This window comes from Erythranthe guttata, chromosome 6 (assembly GCF_056151865.1).
Source record: "Erythranthe guttata isolate IM_541 chromosome 6, IM_541, whole genome shotgun sequence".
In the NCBI taxonomy this organism is placed as follows: domain Eukaryota; kingdom Viridiplantae; phylum Streptophyta; class Magnoliopsida; order Lamiales; family Phrymaceae; genus Erythranthe; species Erythranthe guttata.
In genome coordinates, this window is record NC_142538.1 from 6,439,957 (window position 1) to 6,465,402 (window position 25,446).

Consider the following 25,446-nt stretch of genomic DNA (forward strand, 5'->3'; position numbering starts at 1 on the left):
TCAGTGATTTTATCATTAATTAATTAATATTTACTAATTTAATGGTGTTTGATTTGGGTAATTAATAAAATGGATATCCGAAGAGGGTATGTTTGGTTCTTTAAGTGAAAGCCACATCAATTGAGCTTTAAGTGAGGCTCACACTTCAACTGCACACAGTCAATGGTTTTCATTCAAACAGAAACTTTTATAATGATTTGTTCTAAATCCCATTCCTTAATCAAAGTTATCTCTACCTTAACAATTGCATAATATAATGTTTAGATTTAGTGGATATATGTATTGATTAACACACTCTACACACTAGCGGAGCCATAATTCAAACTCTGCCAGAGGGGCTGAATGCATTAAAAAAATTATTAGAGGGGGTCGATTTTTGAGACTATACACATTTTTTTCAAATCTCTATATAAATTATTTTGAATTTGAGAAAGGTTGGGGGGCGATGCCCTGAATCTTTCACTGGGGAAGCCCGGATGAATTTTTTTTCCTTTGTAAGTTTTTTTTTTTTTTCAATTAATTTTCATTTATTAAGTTATAATTAAATCTTTTTTACGATTATAATGAGTTAAAAGTTAAAAACAATGACATTTAATTATTTATAAGTTGTTATTATTAATGATATTTTATGGTACCATTTAAATGGGCTCCTAATTTGATCAAAAAAGAAAAATAAAAAAGTGGGCTTCTAATGGACTTAAATGGCTATAATACATAACTCACATCAACGGCCCACCTTGTTAACTCACCTTGGTATACTTTTAGACGTTGTTTTTCAAGTTTAGAAGGTGTTTGGCTAAACTTATAAGATGGTAAAAAGAATTTATAAGATATTTTAAAGCTTATAAGTTCTTCAAAGTGTTTGTTAAATTTTAGAAAAAGAAATCTTGATTTTTTTTTCAATAAGTTGGTGGAGATCAAATAAGATCTTTAAAAAAAATACATCTACCTCACATTTTTATTTAAAATCTTATAACGAGTAAAAATAGGAAATAAATTCATTATCAAACACTCTAAAAATTAATCCAAAAAATACGATATAACAACTTATAAGCTCTAAAAACGTCTTATCAGACGTAAGAACTTATCAATACTTTAAGATAAGCTTAGAATCTCACTTTATCTGGGAAAAAGAAAATAAAAAAAATCTAATTGTAGATCAACAAAATTAATTTTCTACCTGTATTGTGAATATGACATAAACCAGAAGGTTTTCACATAATATATTATTCGTAAAATAAATGAATAGATACTTTTTGTTTTGTTTAATAAAAATGAATAGATATTTTTATGGGTTAATATTCGAGATACCCCTCAAACTAAACCTAATTAGATGTAAGACACAACCTTAAATTGAACATTTTAACTAAATCCTTATTTGTAAACAAAATTTGATTAACATCCTTTTATTTTTATTTAACCCGAAAATACCATTAATATAACAAATTAAAACCTAAGTTTCTCTCTCTTCTCTCATTTCTCCTTTTCTCGTTCTCTCTTTTTCCGCCTCCCTACCACGGTTTTCTCTCTTTTTTTTTCAACCGTCCCACCCCTCTCTCTTTCTACAGTGTTGACTTGTTCGGAACGGGGCTGAAGAGGAAAGAGTTTCATACCAAGACGAGTACCAGGTCGAATTTGGAATTCGAGGGGGCAGGTTTTGTTGGCAAGAATGATGGGCGGCGGGAGGATGACGCGGAACGTGGAGAAAAGAAGACTCACTTTGCCATCGGATGAATCTGATACGACATATCTGTTTTTTTTTTCTTTTTTTTTTCTTTTTATGTATCTTTAGTAGATCTTTTTTTGATGTTTTGAAAAAGAGAACAACAGATCTGCAACCAACTGTGGCGCGGTAATTCTGGAAAAACTTTGTTCGGCGGCGCGGCGGACCTCGACTCGTCTAGGTCTGGTGCAGAAGGGGCGATTGCATCACTGTTTGTGCGTCTGGTTATGGAGCAGCAGGGAAGGGTTGCTAATTCGACATCGTTGATCTGCTTGTTGCACGTTTTCGACGGCGACTAGGGCTGGTTGTGAATTCATGGTACGTGTGTATCTAATTTTTACGAGGCGATGACGGCTCAACGGTGGTCGGTCTTCGTCTACTGGTGGCGCTCGGGTTTAAAACGGTGAAATTAGAGTTTTCAAAATGACTACGGTAGTCTACAGGGTCTGACGGCGTTGTGAATCAAAAGATCGGAGCTAAGGTTCAAGAGGGCGTATTTAGGGTTTCAGGATGACTATAGTTGTCCACGGATTACTACAAGTGACTATGGGTTACTACGGATGACTACGGATTACTATAAGTGACTATAGGTTGCTATGGATGAAAGTGATATACATATATTAAGAGTGTGCTATGAAGTTGGATACATGACTCAGATGACTATAAACGATTACGTAACTATGGGTTACTATATTTTGATTCATATTCTGCATTTATCTATAAAAATCAACTAAATAGTTGTTAAGAATATACAAAGAAAATTAAAAAAACATGAAAATATTAATTTTTAATATTATATCAGACAAATAAAAAACACGAAAAAGTTTGTTTTTTTGAAAATGTTAAATGTAAAATAAAAAATGATAAATACAATTTAAATATTACTTGGTGCAAATTTCATTTTTTGTATAGGAGGGCATTTTCGGAATGAAATTTATAAAGGATGTGAAACAAAAGTTTAGTTTGACTTGTCATTTAGTTCAAATAAGTTTTGTCACTAGGAACCTATATATTAAGGCCCCTATTTTTATTATCCGAAAACTAATAACAAAAGTGGATTGCTAATTATGGTTTCATATTTACGAAGAATGTTCATTCTCTACCTTCTCTTTACCTCTCTAGAAAGAAAAAAAACCCTCCAAACCATACAAAAACCGCATCCTGTTGAAGTAATTGACAAACAAAAATGAGTGTGTCGGATGAGGGTCGGGATATACATCACGATAAGGTAAAAAATATTTATTGTCATTGTAGAAATAATGAAAAGTGGGCTCACGACTAAAACAGGTGACCGAAATCAACTTTCACGCCCAAACTGGACGCCCCATAACTCATAAGTGAGATCCATGTGAAATGTGGGCTTGCAAAACGCTTTTGGGCGCCCAGTTTGGGCGTGCGAAATGCTTTTTGGCGTGGATCATGGTTTCGGACGCCCAAACTGGGTGCCAACAAATCGGGAATCGGGGTTTTTTTTTTCTTTTTTTTCAATTAACTTTGTTGTGTATTAAAAAAAAAACTTTGTTTTGTTTCATTATTTTTTCATGAAGAACAACAAAATTCGTCTACATTTAAAGTTGATCACATTGAGTATTTTGTGGTAATAATGGACTTATTTAACTCGAAAGATGAGTTGATAGATTATGGGAGAACGACCGCCAAGAGTCTTGGTATAAGGTTGGTGAAGAAAAGTAGTCCTAAAAATAGACTATATCTGACTTGTGATCCATTTTGCTAAAATATGAGATTTATTGTTTATTTAATTAAATGATTAATATTAGTATAGTAAAATAATTATTCAAAATAGTATCCCGTGATTATAGGAGACTTAGTTAGTTGTTAGTAGTGGGTTAGTGTTCCCTGAAATTAGGATAAGTTTGTTACTTAGTTTTCTATTTAAGTTGTAACACTTTAATTATATTAAATGAAAAACACCGTTGTTTATCGGTTTTTCCACTACACCAAAAATGTTATTTTCTAACAATTTATAGTCGTTACAAATATATTTTCTAACGACGAAATTCCGTTAGAAATACTGCGTTAGAAATAAAATGCCAAAAATTTATAACGAATATATACGTTAAAATAATTAAAACCAGTGTTAGAAAAATAAATATTTATAACAGTTGTTATCTGTTAGAAATATACTTGTAACAGACCCCATTGTAACACTTTTTCTGAAATTTTTCTAACAGACATGGCTGTTAGAAAAATTAAAAAAAATGAAAAAAAATAATAAATCATATATATATATATATATATATATATATATATATATATATATATATTCACATGCATTAAAAAAATAATGTAAAGTATTCCATCAAATAGCAAATTCATTATATAAATTTTGCATCATTTACATAAAAGTTGAACTAGAAGTTACAAAAAAATCAATATCAATTCATCATTACAATATACTCTCCATCATTCATATACATTAATTATAAGACTTTCTAAGACTCATATAAACCTTAATTAAACAGAGAATATATAAACAAAAAAAATAGAATATATAAACACGAATACTACTAACCAACTCTCAAGCCAAGTCACGTATCCGGTGAACAAGGTTGAATATCATAGATTCTCTATCTACCAAACTCTCAATATCACCATGAGCAGATTGCCCCCGTTCTGGTATTTGGAGCAATTTGAGCTGCATAAGTTAGCTAAAGGAAGTTACGAAAAACATAAAATAAAAACCCATTTATGCTCAATAATGCCACAATATAAAATATCATCATGTTCTTTATTTCTTATATGCAGATTGACTACAACAAAAAAATAAATTTATTCCATTCAAATTTAATGTGATAGTCTACAGAGGATCGAAGATGGAAATATTCTTGATATAGAACAAAAATAGCCAAACTCATATGAAACACATGTTTTCTTTAGTAAGAAGGAGAAAATATCTGCTCATGTTAAAAATCATGAGAAAAGTAATGCAATTACCTAATATTGTAAGATAATGTTGAACACCTTATCATGTGGTGAAGAATGGATCAAAAATCTACTGGATATGCTCCTTTACACGAATCATTAAAGAACTCGAACTTTAAGAGCGCCATACCACATGCCTGTGCAGGTTCACATACATAAAAACAAACTTGAAGCTCTTTCTGAAGAAGACTAGCTAATCATTAGATTGTAATAAAAAATAAAAGATTTATCACTAGATTCCAACTCTGAGTTGCTAGTGAAACTATTTGTTTAAAATCAATCACATGGTGACCCTTATATCATAGATAATGGTATACCTAGGCTGCATCATAAAGTTCTTGATAATACGAATACAACTTCTTCCCTGCAAAAGCAAAGGAGGATAATTTATAATTAGTAGTGTATAATAGAAGTGCAACTTTGAAGTTCCACATTACTTATTTATTAAGAGCACATACAATACATTATGTCATTAAAATTCTCTCTATTTCGGTGCAATCCGTTCTGTACAACTCCTTTTGAAAAAGACCAGAAACAATGTGATATAGAAAGGAGCTGCAATTCTAACCCAATACAAATCAACAATTGTATTTCACATGAACAATTTGCATAATTCAAATAAATAATCAATTCCATGACTTTCTTATTGATAGAAAGAGTAATTCATTACAAACTAAAAATTTACAACTAATTTGGAGATAAAATTAAATTGCATTATCACACCAAATAGAAAATCCATACATCACTATGTACGCAAGTCACCAAGGAAGTCAGTGTCATTCATGTATGCCAATAATCTCAATTTCGCACTCAAGAAACACAATTATAGAAAATTAACAAAAATTAAAGTTCTAATAGAAAATCATACAATTCCTTACTCAAATTTTGAAGAACAAATCCAATTTAGGGCATTTAAACAAAAAAAAATCCTAACTTGTGAATGAATAGTAGGAGAGGAAAAACGAGGTACAGAGAGTAGTAAGAGGGGGATTACCTAAATTTGACGAAATGGCTTGGTGGTGGCGCACACAAGAAAGGTGTTGGGGTTTTTAATATGCGGAAGTGTGGTGTTAAGAAAGAACACCAAGAATTGGTGTAGAGATTTTTATGAAGTGAAGAACAATGAAATTACTTAAGAACAAGAGAGGTTTCTAGTGCTGGAAATTTTTAGTTTTTAGTTGTTATTATTGCTTTCTTGCTTGCTTACAAATCTGATCTTAGGTACAATTTATAGGCTAGGAATGGATACAAAGAGACACTCCATTCCAAGTCCCAAGTTCTTAAGAAATGTAAAAGACTTAACAAAGTACAAGAAACCTTCTTGACTTCTACAAGTCAAGTCTTCATCTTTGAATGATGTTCCAACTTCATTATTGAAAATATGAATTACGATTCTCAACACCCCCTCTTAATTCATAATTTTCAGCTTATTGTTGAACTTTTCAAACTTCTCGATTGTCACGGCTTTAGTAAAAAAATCAGCAGCTTGATCATTGGTGTTAACGAATCTCATTGAGATTTCTTCTTCTTCAACAAGATCACGTATGAAGTGATGTCGAAGCTCGATATGCTTGGACCTTGCATGAAAGACTGGATTTTTAGTCATTGCAATTGTAGACATGTTATCACAAAAGATAGTCGTAGCATGCACTTGCTTTTCTTGAAAATCCGAAAGAATTCTCCTAAGCCAAACGGCTTCACAAGTGGCATCCGCCGCGGCAATATACTCGGCTTCGCTTGAAGATAAAGCAACCGTCTTTTGCTTCTTAGAACTCCATGCAATCACCTTCGAACCAAGAGAAAAAACATAGCCCGAAGTGCTTTTTCGATCATCCAAACAACCTGCCCAATCACTATCCGTGAAACCGATCAAGGCATTGTTTTTTTCTTTTTCGTACTTCAACCCTTGCTTCTTTGTTTCTTGAAGGTATCGAAGGATCCTCTTTGCCGCTGCAAAATGAAGCTTGCTTGGCTCACTCATATACCGCGAAACATAGCTATCGGAGTGCACTATGTCGGGTCTTGTGTTTGTGAGATAGATAAGCGAACCAACAAGACTTCGATATATTTTTGAATCAAATTTTTCAGCGCCATCTTCTTGTCGCAACTTCTCATTCACCGCCAAAGGTATTGCCACGGGTTTGCAGTTTTCCATCTTGATTTTTTTTAACAAATCATCAACGTATTTTTCTTGAGAGATAAAAATCTCTCCCTCGGATTGTTTTACTTGAATTCCAAGAAAATATTTCATGAGTCCCAAATCGGGCATCTCAAATTCTTGCATCATATTTTTCTTGAATTCCTTCACCATTTTCACGTTAGTACCAAGATAAATAAGATCATCAACGTAAGACAAATGATCAAAAAATCTTGAGTACCTTCATTTTTTACATAGAGTGAGGGCTCACTTGGACTTTTTTTAAATCCATTCTTGCAAAAATAGCCATCGATTTTGCTATTCCAAGCTCGTGGTGCTTGTTTTAATCCGTAGAGAGCTTTCTTCAAACGATAGACTTTTTCCTCCTTTTCGGCAACTTCAAAGCCTTGAGGTTGATGAACATAGACTTATTTTTTAAGCTCTCCATTAAGGAATGCGGATTTGACATCCAATTTATAGACATTCAGCCCTAACTGAGCTCCGATTGCAAGAACACACCGAATTGTCTCCATTCGTGCTACCGGTGCAAAAGTCTCATTGAAGTCTATCCCGGACTGCTGCGAATAGCCTTTTGCAACTAATCTCGCCTTGTGTTTTTGGATAGAACCGTCTTCATTGAGTTTGGTTTTGAACACCCACTTTAAGCCGATTACATCTTTGCCTTGTGGCAAATCCACAAGCTCCCAAGTTTTATTTTTTTTAATTGTTTCAATTTCGGCTTCCATGGCTTTTCTCCAAACTTCTTCTTTTGATGCTTCTTCAAAATTCTGAGGTTCACAACCAAAGAAACCAATATCAAATTTCTCATAAATATCTTTTAAAGATCGTACCTTTCTTGGAGGAGATTCGGAATCCGAACTCGAAGAATTTGAGGAACTTCTTTCAGGTGTTCTTTGAGGTATTCCTTGAGGACTTGTTAATGGAGTTTCATTTCCATTTTGTTGCTGCCCTTCCGGTAGAAAAGATGTCTCCAAGGAATCATTTGACACCAAGTTTGGTGAAGAACTTTCCTCTTTATTCCATTTGGCCATTTCGTCAAAAATCACATCTCTTGACACGATGAGTTTTTTAGTTTCGGGGTTATAAAGACGATAACCCTTTGACTCATCGCTGTAGCCAACAAGAATTAATTTTTCACCTTTTTCATCGTATTTGTCTCGGTTTGGAGTTGAGATATGAGAGTAGGCAATGCAGCCAAAAACTCTCAAGTGATCCACCGTTGGCTTCTTTTCATGCCAAGCTTCGTACGGTGTTTTATCTAGAACCGCCTTTGTCGGGGACCGGTTGAGTATGTAGATAGCCGTGTGAACAACTTCAACCCAAAATTGTTTTTGCAAGCTTTTTCCTTGAAGCATACTCCTCGCCATCTCGACAATGGTTCTATTCTTCCTTTCGGCTACACCATTTTGTTGTGGACTTCTACGAACGGTGAGTTGTCTTTGAATCCCGTTTTTCTTGCAATACTCCATGAATGGTGTGTAGAGAAACTCACCACCACGATCCGTCCGTAAAGACTTGATTTTTAATCCACTTTGATTTTCAACAAGAGCTTTGAATTGTAAAAAAATGGAAAATGCTTCCGATTTTTCACTCAAAAAATATATCCACATCATTCTTGAAAAATCATCGACAAAAAGAATGAAGTACCTTTTGTTACCGAGAGATGGAGTTCTCGTAGGACCACAAATGTCCGAATGCACCAGCTCGAGTGGACATTTGGCTCTCCAAGAAGTTTTAGGAAAAGGTAGCCTATGCATTTTGCCGAAAATGCACCCTTCAGAAACTTGCTCCTTTCTTTCAATTGATGGAAGGCCAACAACCATACTCTTTTGCTTCAATAGTTGCAGCCCCTTGTTGTGCAAATGACCATATCTCAAATGCCACAAATGGATTTATTGATACTTTCAGCTTTGAAGGCCATTTCCCTTTCCAACGACATAACAAAGGGAAATACCTTGTTTGATGTCATTTGGATTGTCATCACATGAGTTTTGGTTTTCTTATCAAATATGCTACACTCGTTATTGTCAAAAAGTAACCGATAACCTTTTAATATGAGTTGGCCGACGTTCAATAAATTTTGAGTGATGCTCGGAACGAAAAGAACATCTTTAATGAGCTTTTGACTGCCTCCATTTTTATTAACATCAATTGCGCCTTTTCCTCTTGCTCCAAGAATGCTTCCGTCTCCAAGTTTTATTTTTGAATAGTGATTAGTATCTATCTCCACAAAGATACTACGATCACCACACATGTGGTTGCTGCATGCGCTATCGACATACCACACGTTCTCAAACTCTTTTTGCCCATTCATGCAAGAAAATAGTTGGTCTTCTTCGTGCTTGGAGAAGTTTGCTTCGTCTTTGTCTTCTTTATTTTTTCTTGGACATTTAGAATATGAGTGGTCCGTATCCTTACAACTCTTGCATGTGAAGAAACAATTTTTACTTTCATGGTTCGATTTTTTACAAATACGACAACCCGAAAAAGAATTTTCAGGTTGTTGTTCTTTTCCTCCTTTAAAGAATTTTCCTTGTCGTTTTCCTTTGTTGTTGAAGCCGCCTCTTCCACCTTGCCATCTTGAACTTTTCTTGTCCGAAATATGAAGTTTCGACTGAAAAGCTTGATCCACGGGCTGATTTGATGACCTATTCAACCTTTCCTCATGAACTTGAAGAGAACTCATCAATTCATTAAAGTTATAGGTGGAAAGATTTTTAGATTCTTCTATGGCCGCAACAACATGATTGAACTTCGCCGGAAGACTTCTTAGAATTTTTTGAACAATTTTACGTTCTTCAATAACATCACCAAGGCTTCGAATTTGGTTGACGATTTCAGCAACTTTGGAAAGAAAGGATTGCATTCCATCGCCTTCTTTCATTGCCATGTTATCAAAATCTCTCCAAAGAGATTGGAGTTTTAAAGAAGTGACTTTCTCATCTCCTTTAAAACTTTGTTGTAGAATATCCCAAGCTTCTTTTGCCTTTTTTGCTCCAAATATTCTTGGAAAAATGGTTTTACTCACGCCTTGTTGAAGGTATCTCAAGGCAGTTGCATCTCTCTGAATATTCTCCTTATAAAGTTTTTGTTGTGCTTCACTCCACGATTCACTCGTAGCTTCTTTTGGTGGCTCGGCGTATTTGTTCTTATAAAGTTTGCATTTGACTACTCCAATAGTCATAGTGTTCTCCGTCGAAGATGGGTACTTGGTTGGGGGTAAGTGCAAACATGGTGAAAATATATTTTGGAAATTGAAAGATGTTTGAATCGTCGAATAAAGGGTGGAAAGACCAGCCAATAATGCTGGCTCTGATGCCAAATTTGTTGGGGTTTTTAATATGCGGAAGTGTGGTGTTAAGAAAGAACACCAAGAATTGGTGTAGAGTTTTTTATGAAGTGAAGAACAATGGAATTACTTAAGAACAAGAGAGGTTTTTAGTGCTGGAAATTTTTAGGTTTTAGTTGTTATTATTGCTTTCTTGCTTGCTTACAAATCTGATCTTAGGTACAATTTATAGGCTAGGAGTGGATACAAAGAGACACTCCATTCCAAGTCCCAAGTTCTTAAGAAATGTAAAAGACTTAACAAAGTACAAGAAACATTCTTGACTTCTACAAGTCAAGTCAAGTCTTTGAATGATGTTCCAACTTCATTATTGAAACTATGAATTACGATTTTCAACAAAAGGAAGGCCGGCAATGGTCGGGATTGAGGTGACGGTTAAATTCTTTTCACATTGACGATGGAAGTACACATGCCGTCGCTGAATGTCGTAGGTGAATGGGTGGAAATCAAACAAATATTAGAGGTTTTTGTTTTGTTTTGTTTTATTGTTCTGATAATTAAATACATACATGTTTACAGTTTCGATTTGTTTATTACTAACATATAAAATCCGTTTGAAATGTTTTCCCAACACTAATGAATATAGTAAAATTAATCTATCTATTATAGTAACGGAAAAGTAACATTTCTAACGGATATTGACCGTTGCAAACTTCTAACGGATATTATCCGTTAGAAATCAGAAATTAGTGCAGTTAAGAATTCTTCATTTTGGTGTAGTGTTCCAACATGGTATCAGAGCTTGGATCCTGACCTGTGATCCAACTATTTTATAGAAAAAGGGTTCACATATTCTTCGTTGGAGGAGAAGTTTCGATACTTCTCTTTTCTAGTGTGTGGAAGGTGTATTCAATTAAAAAAAAAAGAGCAAAAAGAGAAGAATCGAGAGAGTCGCAATTTTTGTGAGTGAATAGAGAGGGTTTGCAGAAGCTTCCCCATATGAAGAACAAAGCAGGAGGTTTGCAGAAGCTGCCCCATATGAAGAACAAAAAGGTTTGTAGGAGATGCTATTGAATCTTTCATACGTGACATGCGAATCTTGATTTCCGCAGTGAACACTCGGTTATCCAAGTGAGGCGGTCTTCTTAATTTCGATGGGGTAGAGGCAGCCTAGATTCGGCAACTACGAGGCCGTACAAGGTGGAATAGAGTCGTGGATGTTGAGATCCATGCCAAAGACTTGAAGGATTGACGACGTTGGCGAGGGCAAGATGAATCAGACCCATTTGTGACACCGTCGAGGCAGCCAAGGTCAAATCCGATACATGCGAGGCGACACTCGACAAAGGACAACACGTTTGGCAAACTCGGCGGTAAGATTAGAAGATTCGAGGCGGCGAATTACGATTGGAATACTTCTTCGAAATAGAAGTGGTGATAATTACAGTAGCTAATAGATTTCTTTTGCAAAAGAAATAATGTTGTCAATCAGAAAATTAGATTGACGGAGGGCGGCGTTCAAAAAGTTTGTTCGTCCAAAATTGATGGAGTGTCAATCAATGAAAATTGACGGAAAGAGGCGTTCGAAAAGTTTGTTCGTCCAAAATTGATGGAGTGTCAATCAATGAAGATTGGCGAAAAGAGGCTTTCGAAAAGTTCGTTCGTCCAAAATTGATGGAGTGTCAACTAGTGAAGATTGATGCAGGCGTTCGAAAAAAATTTGGCCTTCGCCCGAGTTTGAGTGTTTGAGGCATTGGTTCTTGTTGTGAGGAATTTGATATATGTTCTTTCGCAAACGAATATATCGAAGCAGAAGAATAAATTTCAATATCTCGTAGTAAACTATTTTCCGCGGAAATCAGTTTAAGGGAGGGTGTTAAAATATGAGATTTATTGTTTATTTAATTAAATGATTAATATTAGTATAGTAAAATAATTATTCAAAATAGTATCCCGTGATTACAGGATACTTAGTTAGTTATTAGTACGTAATTACAAGATACTTAGGCTGTGTTTGATACGATTAAGCACTGAATGCTGAATGCTGAATTCAATATAGCTGAATGGTTAAGAGTAGTATACTAAATGATGAACCATTAAGCTCGTTTGATGGTTTAAGATCAATAATGTCTGAATAATATTATTTTACTGTTTTAACCTTGGCTAAATATTAAAATATTTGTTAATGGAATTATTATAGACATATATGTATAAATATAACCTTTTAGCATGATTAACTGAATTTGTAAAATACAAAAATATTCCACATAAATTATTCTAGATCTTTCAAAGGAAGTTTTATGGACAAAAATAAAAATATTTGGGTTGAAACTTGAAAGTTGAAATCTCCATGAAGACTTTTAAAAAACAAGTAACGCATATTATTTTTTGTTAAGACAAATAATGGAATTTACATACGTATTTTGTTAAAATAAATGAAAGAATTTTGTTAATATACAATAGAATTTGATTTTAATATTTAAGAGACCAATTGATAATGGATCAAGACAAATTTTTTTTTTTAATAATAACTCAGATGGATAAAATATAATTAATAAATATATTCAAAAGTGAAGGACACTTTGAGAAAAAAAAAAAGGGGGTGCAAAGCAATAAATGAGGGTAGTGAGGGTACAATTCTCATTCATTTATGCACTTATTCGGTCAGCATTGATTTTCCAGCTGAATAGTTCAGATCATTTGGGAACCATTCAGCTATTGCTACCAAATGCCCTGAATGGTCCAAATGCTTACCGAATCAGCAAAGTTGTCATTAAGAGGCTCATTAAGAGCAATCAAACGGGCCCTTAGTTAGTTGTTAGTAGTGGGTTAGTGTTCCCTGAAATTAGGATAAGTTTGTTACTTAGTTTTCTATTTAAGTTGTAACGCTCTAATTATATTAAATACATTTGGGCTGAAACGAATAATTGCAACGAACATAGTCGAGGAAACTACGAGATGACGTGATACAAATAAATGCCATTGTGGTTTTCAGTTGGTGGGTGCCGAACATTATAGCTGAACCACCTCCCCGATCCACACCCAAATTGGGCTAGCTCTGTCCCCAACCCATGCCCCTTTTGGCGTGAAAATCAATTTTGAACGCTCGTTTTGGTCGCGCGCCCTCCCCCTCCCCCTCCCCCTCCCCCCATTTCAATTTCTAGGGGTTTTTAACGTGTAATTAACGAAATAAACATTAACTAAGAGGGTATTTTTGTAAAACGAACGAGCAAAAATCTTTTATCAAAACCAAAAAAAAGAGTTGTCCTCATTGCTGATGAAATTACATCATATGCACATTTAGCAAATTCTGTAGGAAACTCTTTGGAATCTCACTAAAATGAGAAGTATATATTCAAAATTAAAACCAAACACCACACGGAAAAATCGGAATGCAGTTCATATATTAACTAATGGTTGTTGACCCATAAATTAAAAATTAAAAAAAAAATAAGTATAAAAAACTAAATTGAGGTTTCCTCTAATTAAAAAAGGAGGATTAATTAGCGTAGTAAGAACTCATAAGCACATGGCTAAACCTGCAAATTAAATGCTTGTGTTCAGACATCTTGTTTTGTTTAATAAGTAATTAATTAAGTATATAGGGTGGAATATTAGGCTCCTAATTATAACTTGAAGCCCAGATTTCCTTTGTGTACTACTGCTTCAGAATTAATCAATCCAAACACGTCATATCCAATGATGTACGGAATCACATTCAACAACTAATTAATTGCTTCTAATTTTCATGTTCTTATGTTACTTAATCACACCTTTAATACAGCTACTCGTTGTTTAATCCACACTATATATATATATATATATATATATATATATATATATATATATATATATATATATATATATATATATATATATATATATATATATATTCACACTTTAATCGGCCGTCGCGCAATTATCGTTAAGCAATTCAATTACTTGAAGTTACACTAGTTTCTTCCTAAACAATTACTTCCTTCAGCCCATTTTATATGTTGCGCACGTATTAAGAAATTTAATAAATGTGAATAGGTTATAGCAAAACATATAGGAAATCACTAAATATTTTTCTGATTAATTGTTTTTAAGTTAACTAAAAGAAAGTGATAAAATTGTCAAATTGAAAATAGTGCAATTAATTTTATTGAAATTGTAAAGTGACAAATAATTTGGGGGAAAAAAACCTCTTCAAATAAGCAATTAACATGGCACATATGGAGTATAATTGACTGAATGACCAGTTTACCTGAAATTTGATATATTTTGATGATATATTGCACATTTCTTAAATTCGAATACATGACCTTTCATTTGCCTTGTTGTGGTATCACGTTGAATTGTCGTATTATCTAGGAAATTATAAAAATTCGTAATTGTCTATGTAGCAGGGAAACGCCATATCCCAGAAATGAGGACACGAACATAATATTACTTCAATTAAGATAAAACAAAACTAGAAGGAAAAAAAAAGTAATTTCCGAAAATTATAAGTTTGATGATCCTTAAATGATTAAAAAATAAAATAGCATGCAATATCCATTTATTTTAAAATATACATATAAGATGCTTCCCTTTTCCAACAAATTACAACAAATTAAATTTAATGCAATCTTCAACATGTTCTAATCAATGGCTCTTGACACGATGATACGGCAAATTAAATTAAATTCAATTAAATCAAATTAAATTAAACCCCCTCTCTAAAATACTTAAATCCCATGCACCTTGAGTGTAATGGCAGTGATCCATGAAACAAGGATCTCGTCATTTTAAAGATACTTCAAATTTCAACTTTCATCAAACTAATTAATTTATTAATTTATTTATTCTATTCATTTAATTTCCCTCCATTTCAAACAATCCCAACTCTCAAAAATATATACTTCTATAAGAAGAAATACCCTTGCACAAATTCAAACCCCTACTTTCCCTTTTATCATGGTTCAATTAAACTCTCCAAATTTAAATAAAACCATGACCATCATAATAACTAATTATAACCCTAAATCCTCCTTCTTCGTCGTCTTCGTTCTTTTCGTAATTATTTTCAGTAAAGAAATACACGCGGATGACGAAATTACCAAAAAGGGCATCGGGTGGTGGTGCAGCACGACACCCCACCCAGAGCCCTGCAACTACTTCATGGCCCGGTTCGACCCGAAAACCCGGGAAGATTTCCGGACCATGACTATAGTTGCCTCACTGGAGCGGGCCATAGACGCCCAAACCCGGGCCAATGTAAGCGGGTCGGGCTGCCGGAGCAAAAGAAAAGCTATTGTGTATAGAGATTGCAATAAGCTGATGGAGAACACAATCCTCCAGCTCACCAGCACGTTGAACAACATCCAAACGAACGCCACGTTTACGGTTTTCGACGCCCAGACGTGGCTGAGCACCGCCCTCACGAATATCGAGATCTGCCGATCCGGGTCACGTGACCTGAACGTGACTAAGTTTACTTCCCCGATTCTATCGGGGAATGTTTCCGAGCTTATAAGCAACTGCTTGGCCACAAACGGAGCTCTCCTCCTCGACGGCGGCGGCGGCGGAGGAAACTCGTCGGCGGCGGCGGCGGGGGGGGGTGGCCGTCGGGGGTTTCCGGGGTGGGTTTCCGGCGGGGATAGGAAGCTGTTGCAGGACATGGCGCTGGCGGCGAAGGCGAACGTGGTGGTTTCGCAGGATGGGTCAGCGGGGAGTTTTAGGTCGGTGCAGGCGGCGATTGACTACGCGACGGCGAGGAGGGTGGGGAATGGGAGGGTGGTGGTGTACGTGAAGAGAGGAGTGTACAGGGAGAATATTCTGGTGAGCAGGACGATGAATAAAGTGATGCTTGTCGGAGATGGGTTGAGGTACACCGTCATCACCGGCAGCCGGAGCGTGGCGGCGGGTTTCACTACTTACAGTTCTGCAACATTTGGTAAACTCTCTTCGCCCCGCTTTAATTATTTAATTATTAGGGTTTTAATTAATTAGCTCGTGGTTTTTCTAATTAGACAACATAGTTTCGATTATTTTTTTTTTAAATTAAGATTTTATTGTTGTTTGCATTTTATTAATTTCAGTATTTTTTGTACTTTTTTTTTCTTTTCAATTAGCATGCATGTTGCAGAATTAACGTGATAATGTTATTACTTTGACCAATCGGTACAGTTGACTTTGAAAAGTGATTAAATGTAACTATTCTTTGTGGTAGTTAAGAACAGATTTATCTTGATCGAACTCGTCGCATATGATTTTTTAAGTACAATTTGTGGGTTGGGTTATTAACTTATTTTAAATTAAGAGAGTTTACCCAGTACAAATATAAGTGTCTGCGGATTCTTTTGTTAAAAAAATAAAGATTGAGAAGCTATATATAATCAATCAATTGCATGGACAACATATCTAGCTTAATGGCTAATTAATTAACATGTTGTGACTTGTGATTCAAAATTGTTAATCAACCAGTTGCTTGAGTCTAAATTTTTTTAGCACTTTATTTAATTAGCCCCAAGTAATTTCCATCAAGGCGAAAAAAGCTCGAATTATATTTGACATTAATTTTTTCAGGAATCGACGGCATCGGATTCATAGCGCGAGGAATCACATTCCGGAACACCGCGGGCCCACAAAAGGGCCAGGCGGTGGCTCTCCGCTCCGCCTCCGACCTCTCCGTGTTCTACGCATGCGCGTTCGAGGGCTACCAAGACACGCTCTTCGTCCACGCGCAGCGCCAGTTCTACAAATCATGCTACATCTACGGCACGATCGACTTCATCTTCGGGAACGCGGCCGTCGTGTTCCAGAACTGCATAATCTACGTCCGGAAGCCCTTGGTGGGCCAGGCCAACGTCGTCACGGCCCAGGGCCGGGGTGACCCGTTTCAGAACACGGGTATATCCATCCACAACTCCCGGATAATGCCCGCCCCGGATCTGAAACCCGTCGTCGCCTCGTTCAAGACGTATTTGGGCCGACCGTGGCAGCAGTACTCTCGGACCGTGATTATGAAGAGCTTCATCGACGGGTTTGTGGTCCCCGAAGGGTGGTCGAGGTGGGAGGATTCGGATTTCGCGTTGAGTACACTTTATTATGGGGAGTACAAGAATTTCGGGCCGGGCGGGTCGTCTAGGAACCGGGTCAAATGGCCCGGTTACCATATTATTACGAGCCCGAACGTGGCAAACCGGTTCACTGTGGGGAGTCTTATCGCGGGTCGGGCGTGGTTGCCTTCCACTGGGGTCCCATTTATTGCTGGGTTGTAACTTGTATTATTATTTATTATTACACGTCTTGTTAATTATTATGTAATTCTTTTTTTAGTGATTTATTAGTTGATTAATTTTTTACATGTCATGCCATTATGACAGAAATTAATGAACGTTACTTAGAATTGTTCAATTTATTTGTCAATCCATAAAAAGAATATAAGAAACTAAGGTTGTTGTTTGTCGCATATCGAAAATTTGTAACACGCGTAGTTATGCACATTTATATATGAAATGAACAGTCAGTCTCTCTTTGAGCTAGCTTTTGGAAATGAGTTCTATCCAGTCGAATAGTTTTTGTTGATATAATAGTTTTATTTTTGGGTCTATTAGATATAACCCCCTTAAACATTCAAATAATAAGGGTAGACCCAAATTTAAATTTGCCATTTTGATAAAAGCCCAAACTTTTCGTAATTACATAATTACCCTCAATCAAATCCCACAAATCCCGTTACTTTACCTTTTTAAAATTAATAGACTGTCTCATATCTTTTAATAGACTATCCCATGTATCTAATTCGACTATGGGTTTAATTAATTGACTATTCGAAAAAATAATAATATATATGGAAACTGAATAATATGTTTGTTTGAAATACTAATCAATTAGGGTAATTTTCCTTATTATATGAAAACGATTAGGGTAAATAATAATATATATGAAAAAATAATAATATATATGGAAACTGAATAATATGTTTGTTATACTAATCAATTAGGGCAATTTTCCTTATATCATGTAATAGACTATCTTATTGATCTAATTCGACTATGGATCTCGTTAATAGACTATGGATCCCGTATTATTCAACCACATAGTATATTAATAATTTCAATATAGTACATTAATCTGCTATGATAGTATATTACGGTTATAATATTGATATGAAATTGTGTTACAAACAATATACCACTGAAATGACAAGAACATTGAGAACAACACCAACGTAAAGTATTCCACATAACCAATAAAATAGTACATTAATAATCTCATAATTTCAATCAAGGGTTTTGATAAAATACATAAAACACATCATAACACAATCAAACCAATATGTCGAGTTAAAAAGCTCTAGTACATTAATAATCTCATAATAGTATAATAAATTGATAATGGTAGTATCATACGGTATTCATAATAGTATACTACTGTATTACAACGGTTTAACACTTAACCGAAGTTACCGAGCCATTACATCGTAAACACCTCTTTATAGCAATCAACCCACCAAACCTCAACAAAATCCGTACGAAATTCGCCATCGAAAAAACCTAAAATCATGAAACAAAATTAAAAATGCAGAATACTAAAAAATAATTAAATAGACTGCAAATACATTTGAATGATAATACATTAATATCATCAAAAATAAACTTAAAATGCAAAATTCATACGCTAAATTAAAAAAGACTACGAACTATATTTTAATGTACTACCCAGCACACTTAAATCGACTGTTATAAACAAATAAACCAACTATCGATCGGGATAAAAACATGAACTCGACCAAAGCGGACAATTATTCCGATTATTGCATAAACCAACTACGAAGCTCATATAAAACAACTCTGGTCCGATCTGCGTGAACCATCCTCTTCTAACTCTGTCAATCCTCTTCCAAACAAACATCATCGGCCAAGAAAAACGATATATATGACGGAATAATTTTGTTAAAAAACGTTCTACTTAATAGAATCAAGTATCAACACAACTCTTAAAAATTTCTAACCACCGTACACGACAATCATGGATATTGAGCAAAAAATAAAAACGAATAACGCATTCATACCCGCTTAACAACGTCCAACAACAAACGCTCAAAAATCGATCCTATTTCCACGACGGTGCAGAAATCTTCAATGACGATAAAACCCGCTGGAACGATGAAGAGAATCTTCAAAAAATATTGTACACGATTTGATATAACGGCCAATGATCTCACGTAAATTTATTCCGTGATTTTAGGCAACGTATCAGCAAATCTCAAATCACGTATTAAAGGAAATAAATGCCGTTTAATAATAAAACAGGGGTATTAAAGGGAAATTATATAATATATTTTGCCAAGTTGGCAAAATTGGGTGTATCTCAAAAAGGGGAAAAAAAATTGGATCTACCTCATTAGAAAATATGAACAAGGGGGTTTTCCCTAATAAACCCTTTATTTTTCCGTTTTAAGTGTTAACCGTTAACCGTATATACATGGATGATAAATCTGTAAATTGTAACTGTAGAGCTGATTCGGATATATATATATATATATATATATATATATATATATATATATATGTATGTCAAAATACCATTTTTTTTCCTTAATTCATTTGTGCTCTTCAAAATGATTATTTATGTGAATATCTCCATTACATGTGGCCTAGTTGTATTTCTTACTATATACTACTTGAGTATCATGTACTCATTATATAGCTAGGTATAATTCTACAAGTACTCCTAGATATTTATAAGAGCAACTCCAATGGGGTAATCAAATAGAGTATTCAAACATTTAACTCCCATTTACATACATAAAAATAGAAATCTTTTACTCCAATGGAGTTATCAAATGAGGTTTCCATTTTGATAATTCATCTTTTGGGTTGTAAAAATACTTGCTGGAAATTGAGTTATCAAAAATGTAACCTCCTAATCATTCAATCAGAAGTTGACACGTGGCAATTACAAATAAAACCACCAATAAACTTCCAATTGATAATTAATTTGATAACCATGGTTGGAGTAGATGAATTTTAAATCAATATTAAAATAATTCTCAAATATCAAATGAGTATTTGATAACTCAATTTTGATATCTAGCATTGGAGTTGCTCTAAGGATAGAGTTATGGTCAAATTACGAAAACCGCCTTTCTATTTAGATAATTACAGTCACCTCCCTCAACTATGTATTATTTTATGAAAATACCATCCGAAGGTAAATTTAAGGATATTAAATCGGTAAAACCGAACCGAATTTCGATACGCTAACATTTCATACCGTTTACCGAACTGAATATATGATTTGGTTTGGTAAATAATCGAATTACATAAATTTTATATAAAAATATTTAAAAGGAGAGGGTGGTTGCGACTACCTAAACAAGAAGTTTTTTTTTTCTCGTAATTTGGCCGTACCATAGGGGACAGGGGTGCAGTAATTTGCTCTATTTATAAAGTAGAGTTCATTAGGTTCTACTTATTCTCTCTCTAGGAAAAAGAAAAATAAAAAAAATCACAGACACACACTTATTATTATAAGATGACTTATTTCTATTTTAAACTAGTATAATTTTATAATATTAATTTTATTGGTTGTGTGAAAGTCATTCTTCGACTAGTGTATGTTCGGTAAATTCTACCGCATAAAACACAGCAACTGTTTTCGCTGAAGTTGGGTCGAAGACCAACCAAACATTCGCCCGTATGCGACCTTGCCGCCCGATACCCACTATACCATCCGATGAGTTGACCGCCGTTTCAAAACTAACTTTAACCATATCGGAGTTTGGGGCCTTTCAACGAGAATTCAGAAGAGCGCCCCCTATATTCGCATTAAGGACCTTGGTAAATGGTAGACGTATCATTTCTCCAAATTGTTGCAAGAAAAGGATTACTTCCATAGTTACCCTTTGTTGCCCTTCAAAAAATATATCTGTTGTGAGAGAAACATAAGGTGAGAGACTATATGAAACAAAACAATATCTCTAACATCATAATCCATTTGTCTAATGATTGGAGAAAAGAAAAAGTGTTAATCGAGCCAAATTCGAATTTTCTTGTCGACCGTTTCTTGATAGGGTCGTGTCGATATATGTTTGATTATGGTTTTATTTGTAAAAAAAAAATTGAATTTTTTTGGGGTCAAAATAAACGTCATTTAATGAATTTTTTTGCAGGGAATTTCTAAAGTGAGGTGGTTAATTTTGGAGCAATGGGGGTATTATTGTCTTTGTAATGTTTAACGTGGCATGCACCCAAAGCGAAATCCGCGTAGGCCCACAAAAAATATTAACAAGAAAAAAGCGGGAAGAAAATATATTATAATATAGGGCTCCGGTACGCCGTGAGATTAATGCGGATAGTGGGACCCAGAAAAAGTAGGGGCTCCGCGATGCCATTGGTTCGCGTAGAATTCTTCCATTCAGACGTTAACACGTCATCACAGAACGCCGTTTCCCCACTCACCACCCAATCCGTTAGCACGGGTGCAATGATGTCATGCCAAGATTCCGCGTTTTCTTTCTCAAACATTATAATCCGATAATGTCTTTTGGTTTGTTAACAGTATGGATTAGAGCTAAAACAAAAACAAAAAAAAAAAAAAAAATCAGTAAAATAATTTTGTTATTAATTGTTTGGAAAAAAGGTATAACCAATACTATCAAATAATAGGGGGTTTGGCTAAACTTATAAGCCGTTAAAAAAACTTTGTAAAATATTTAAGAGTTTATAAGTTCTTTTAAAATGTTTGACAATTTAAAAATTTAAAAATTCAAAAATTAAGCTGCCGATAAATAAATAAGATTGTTTTTTAGAAAGCACATATACCCAAACTTTTTATTTAAGATCTTAAAATAAGTAAAAAATGATTATAAGATTATTATCCAAACACTTTATAAATTAATTATAAAAATAAGACATAACAACTTATCGACACTAAAGATAACTTATTAGATGTAAGAACTTATCAACTGTTTAAAATGAATTTACACAAACGGACCCTAAATGCAGAATTATAAGTTTGTTGTCATCTTATAGGATATTTTAGGAACTTATTATGAGCTCTCAAAAATTAATTAGCTTAGTAATTGTTTAAGAAAAAAATATTACATTAAAAATTAGTAGTTTAAAAATATATTAATTTATTTTTAAATTAAGTTTTACATTAGCTAGCTCCCTCCTTTGGTTTTTACAATAATAATATTATAAAATTACCAATTATAACATCTTATAATTTAATAATCCATAGTTAATTAACCAAACATCTGAAGAACTGTCTTCAAAAGTAAGATCTAACATTCTATAAGGTCATAAAATCTTAAAAGATGCATTGGATCTTTTAAGTAAATTAAGACAAACAACATCTTGGGTAGATTACACTAATAAAACATACATACGGCCGTCTTTCGGACGCTATATCTGAAAGTTACATCGGGAACTTTTTTCTTACCGACTGATACAAAAAATCAGAATCTAGAAATTCATTTCAAAATTTAAGCTGCACATTTTCGTCCCTGAAGCATTGCACGTTGATTTTTTTTTTTAAATGGATGGCGGTGGGATTAAAACACAAACCTTTCATTTGCCTAGCTCTAGTCCTACATTGGACGACCACGTTATCCAAAAACTTGAATTAAGATCCATCATTTAATATTCATATCTCCAGCATTATAATATGTATAATGCAACATCAATTCGAAACACATGTGAAGACCGAAGTGATCAAAATGGACTTAATTAGTTAAACCATCTTTTAGTTAAACTTAAGATTTTTTTTTTAATTTTTAATTTTTAAATTTTTTTTTTGATTTAATTTACATATATAGTGATGAAAAGTACATGATGATGGTCTATATATATATATATGTGTGTGTGTGTGTGTGTGTGTTACATTAGAGTGAGTAGAATGATGAGAGTCGGTAGTGGATGAGAAGCGTATTAGTGACGAGCAAGAATAAGCTGGTAAGTTCAATCATGTCTTGGGATTTTATATGATATTATGGAGGAGTGACTTTATTACCAAAAAATAATATATTATATAATATCATAAATATTTTCTTAATTCTTTTTAAGTGAACAAATTACACAAAATATATTTAATCGATATTATCGATTTCATGAATCCGCGTCGTCCTTTGGAAAGTTTATGCGTTTCCTTTTTATTAAATTTTGCTAAACTCGTGGTCGAGTACGTGTAAACCCTCTAAATGTAAAAATTACCCTATTCGTTTTCAACAAACAGTAAAAAGAAATGGTTTGTTAGATGCTACATTCGACTAATTTTACTAAATATTTTTTGTCATACATGTGTATAAGTAAGTATAAGATGTTGTCCTCGTCTCATTTTATTAGATCTATCACAAAAAAAAAAAAAAAAAACACTATATTTTATTAGGTGTAACAAGCACAATACTTGAAGAAAAAAAATTGTACGAGCTTAATATTTCATAGATTCTCTAGTAACTAATTATTCGAGTAAGTTTGAGAATATCCTGCAATGGATGGCCTAACGATTGGAATAAGTGAATTTGTGTCTATTAATTGATCTATGTTCGAATCATCTTTCTGGCGATCGCCAAATGGAGTCTGTCACAGTTAGTCCAGTATGATCTACGTGTCTGGTGTGACTCGCATCTACGAGAGTGTAGATTTTATGAGTGGAACAATCAACCGCTGTGCTCATAATTTAGGAAATTGACAAGCTAACAACATAAAATTAAATGAGACGAGACAAAATTAGAACTAGAATCATTAATATAACAAACATCGAAATAATTTGTCACCATACAAAGTCTTTGTTGCATATAATTAGCACTCAATAATCCCCCACAGAAAAATGAAATGTCCCATAGAAATCAAGTTCGAACCGTGCGCATTTGTGGGGCCCATTTTTGGTCACTAGTGAATAGTGATAGACAAGAATTGGTAGGGACAAGAAACACAATTGGGTTCAAAGGGGGTCCATTATTTTTCCCCATTTTGACACATGGGGTTTTGGTTTTAGGCCTTGAGAATGTTCCATTTAATCAAGTGATCAAAAAGAAAAGAAATGAAAAAGAAAAAAAGAAATTATATTGATTTTGTGTTGGATCACCCATCTTTAGGTGATTAAATATAAACACTAGGGTATGACCATTGCACGCGAGTAACTTATCTATGTAGAGTCGTCGCCATGTCGGGAGCTGAAAATCTTCGAGTCTTGAACTTGTAAGGGTATGGTGATTCCGGTGGTTGATTTTGTGAAAAACCTTCAGACACCCAAGTCAGTAGTTGCCTATGCAAACAGGTGACTATGTAAAACAACATGAATTTTAGGTAATTCAGATATAAAGGATGTAACGTACCTTGTTAAGTGAGTCAGGAGCTAGGGCTTTTATTTATGTCTCCATTTAAAACGAATTATTTAAGAAGTCAATTCAATAGAATACAAAACCTAAAAAGAATTAGTATTTTAATTTCAGAACTATGAAGAGGAATTATGAAAGTGCGTTTATGGCCCTAGAAATTAAACTAAGAAGCTTCTCTAAATCTTTGAGACAAATCTGATATTAATTTTTTAAATAATTTCAAAAATGTGATTTTTCTCCCTCTCCAAAAACTCAATTATAATTCATATTTTTTTAATTATATTCTGCATTTTACTTAGTTTATATTTAATTAAATATCTAATAAGTTTCAGTCAGCTTCAACCTTCATCAATTGCAGTACTTTTATACAGGATTTTTGTATAGGAGTGGATTACGGTTTATTCTATGCTACATTGGGTGAAATACATTGGGTAGATCTTTACCATTAATATATACATACACACCCACACCTACATTGATGTGTGTAGACCAACTATAGAAATCAACCGGTGTAATCTTCACTGAATGTAGTATATAAATAACCGTGGATTAGTAGGGGTAGGAATTGGAAATAAAATTTTGAATTATTTCGATCCGATATTTTTTTGGAACAATACTTTTTGTTTTGAAAGTTTCAAGTTCAAAATTTTGCGATTTTTTTTAAAAGGAAATTGAGATGCATATTAGATTTTGATTTTCTTTCCAATTTTTACTTTAAAAAATAGTTCCAAAAATTACGACTTTGTCCCTCTAAAATTAGACACAATACCAATATTATTATAAATTTTGTATTCTTTGTGACCTTAAAATTGAAATTTCATAATACCAAATAACACAAAAAGGTAAAATGCACTGTAAAAATTTATGTGTGATGAGTTCGACCAAAATTAAATTCGTGACACGTAACACGTTCAATAAATTTAAACCAACAATTACTACACCTGAATACATGAAACACCAACTTGGAAAAAAGATAAGTTGAAAGCAAAGATGAAAAGAAAGCTAGAAATAAGAAA

General features: G+C 33.9%; 1 protein-coding gene across 1 annotated transcript; it reads left to right on the forward strand.

Moving 5' to 3' along the window:
- Positions 1 to 15,007: 15,007 nt before the first annotated feature.
- LOC105951083 (putative pectinesterase/pectinesterase inhibitor 59) lies at positions 15,008 to 17,496 on the forward strand. The gene is made up of 2 exons (XM_012974475.2): positions 15,008 to 16,033; positions 16,666 to 17,496. The coding sequence occupies exons 1-2, from the start codon at positions 15,055 to 15,057 to the stop codon at positions 17,358 to 17,360; spliced, it is 1,674 nt and encodes a 557-aa protein (XP_012829929.2). The 5' UTR covers positions 15,008 to 15,054; the 3' UTR covers positions 17,361 to 17,496.
- The last annotated feature ends 7,950 nt before the right edge of the window (positions 17,497 to 25,446 follow it).

Bases quoted from the DNA above. Each gene is read 5' to 3' on its own strand.
- LOC105951083 (XM_012974475.2), top strand. From the start codon at position 15,055: ATGGTTCAATTAAACTCTCCAAATTTAAATAAAACCATGACCATCATA. The intron at 16,034-16,665 runs GTAAACTCTCTT...TAATTTTTTCAG, and splicing joins TTACAGTTCTGCAACATTTG to GAATCGACGGCATCGGATTC.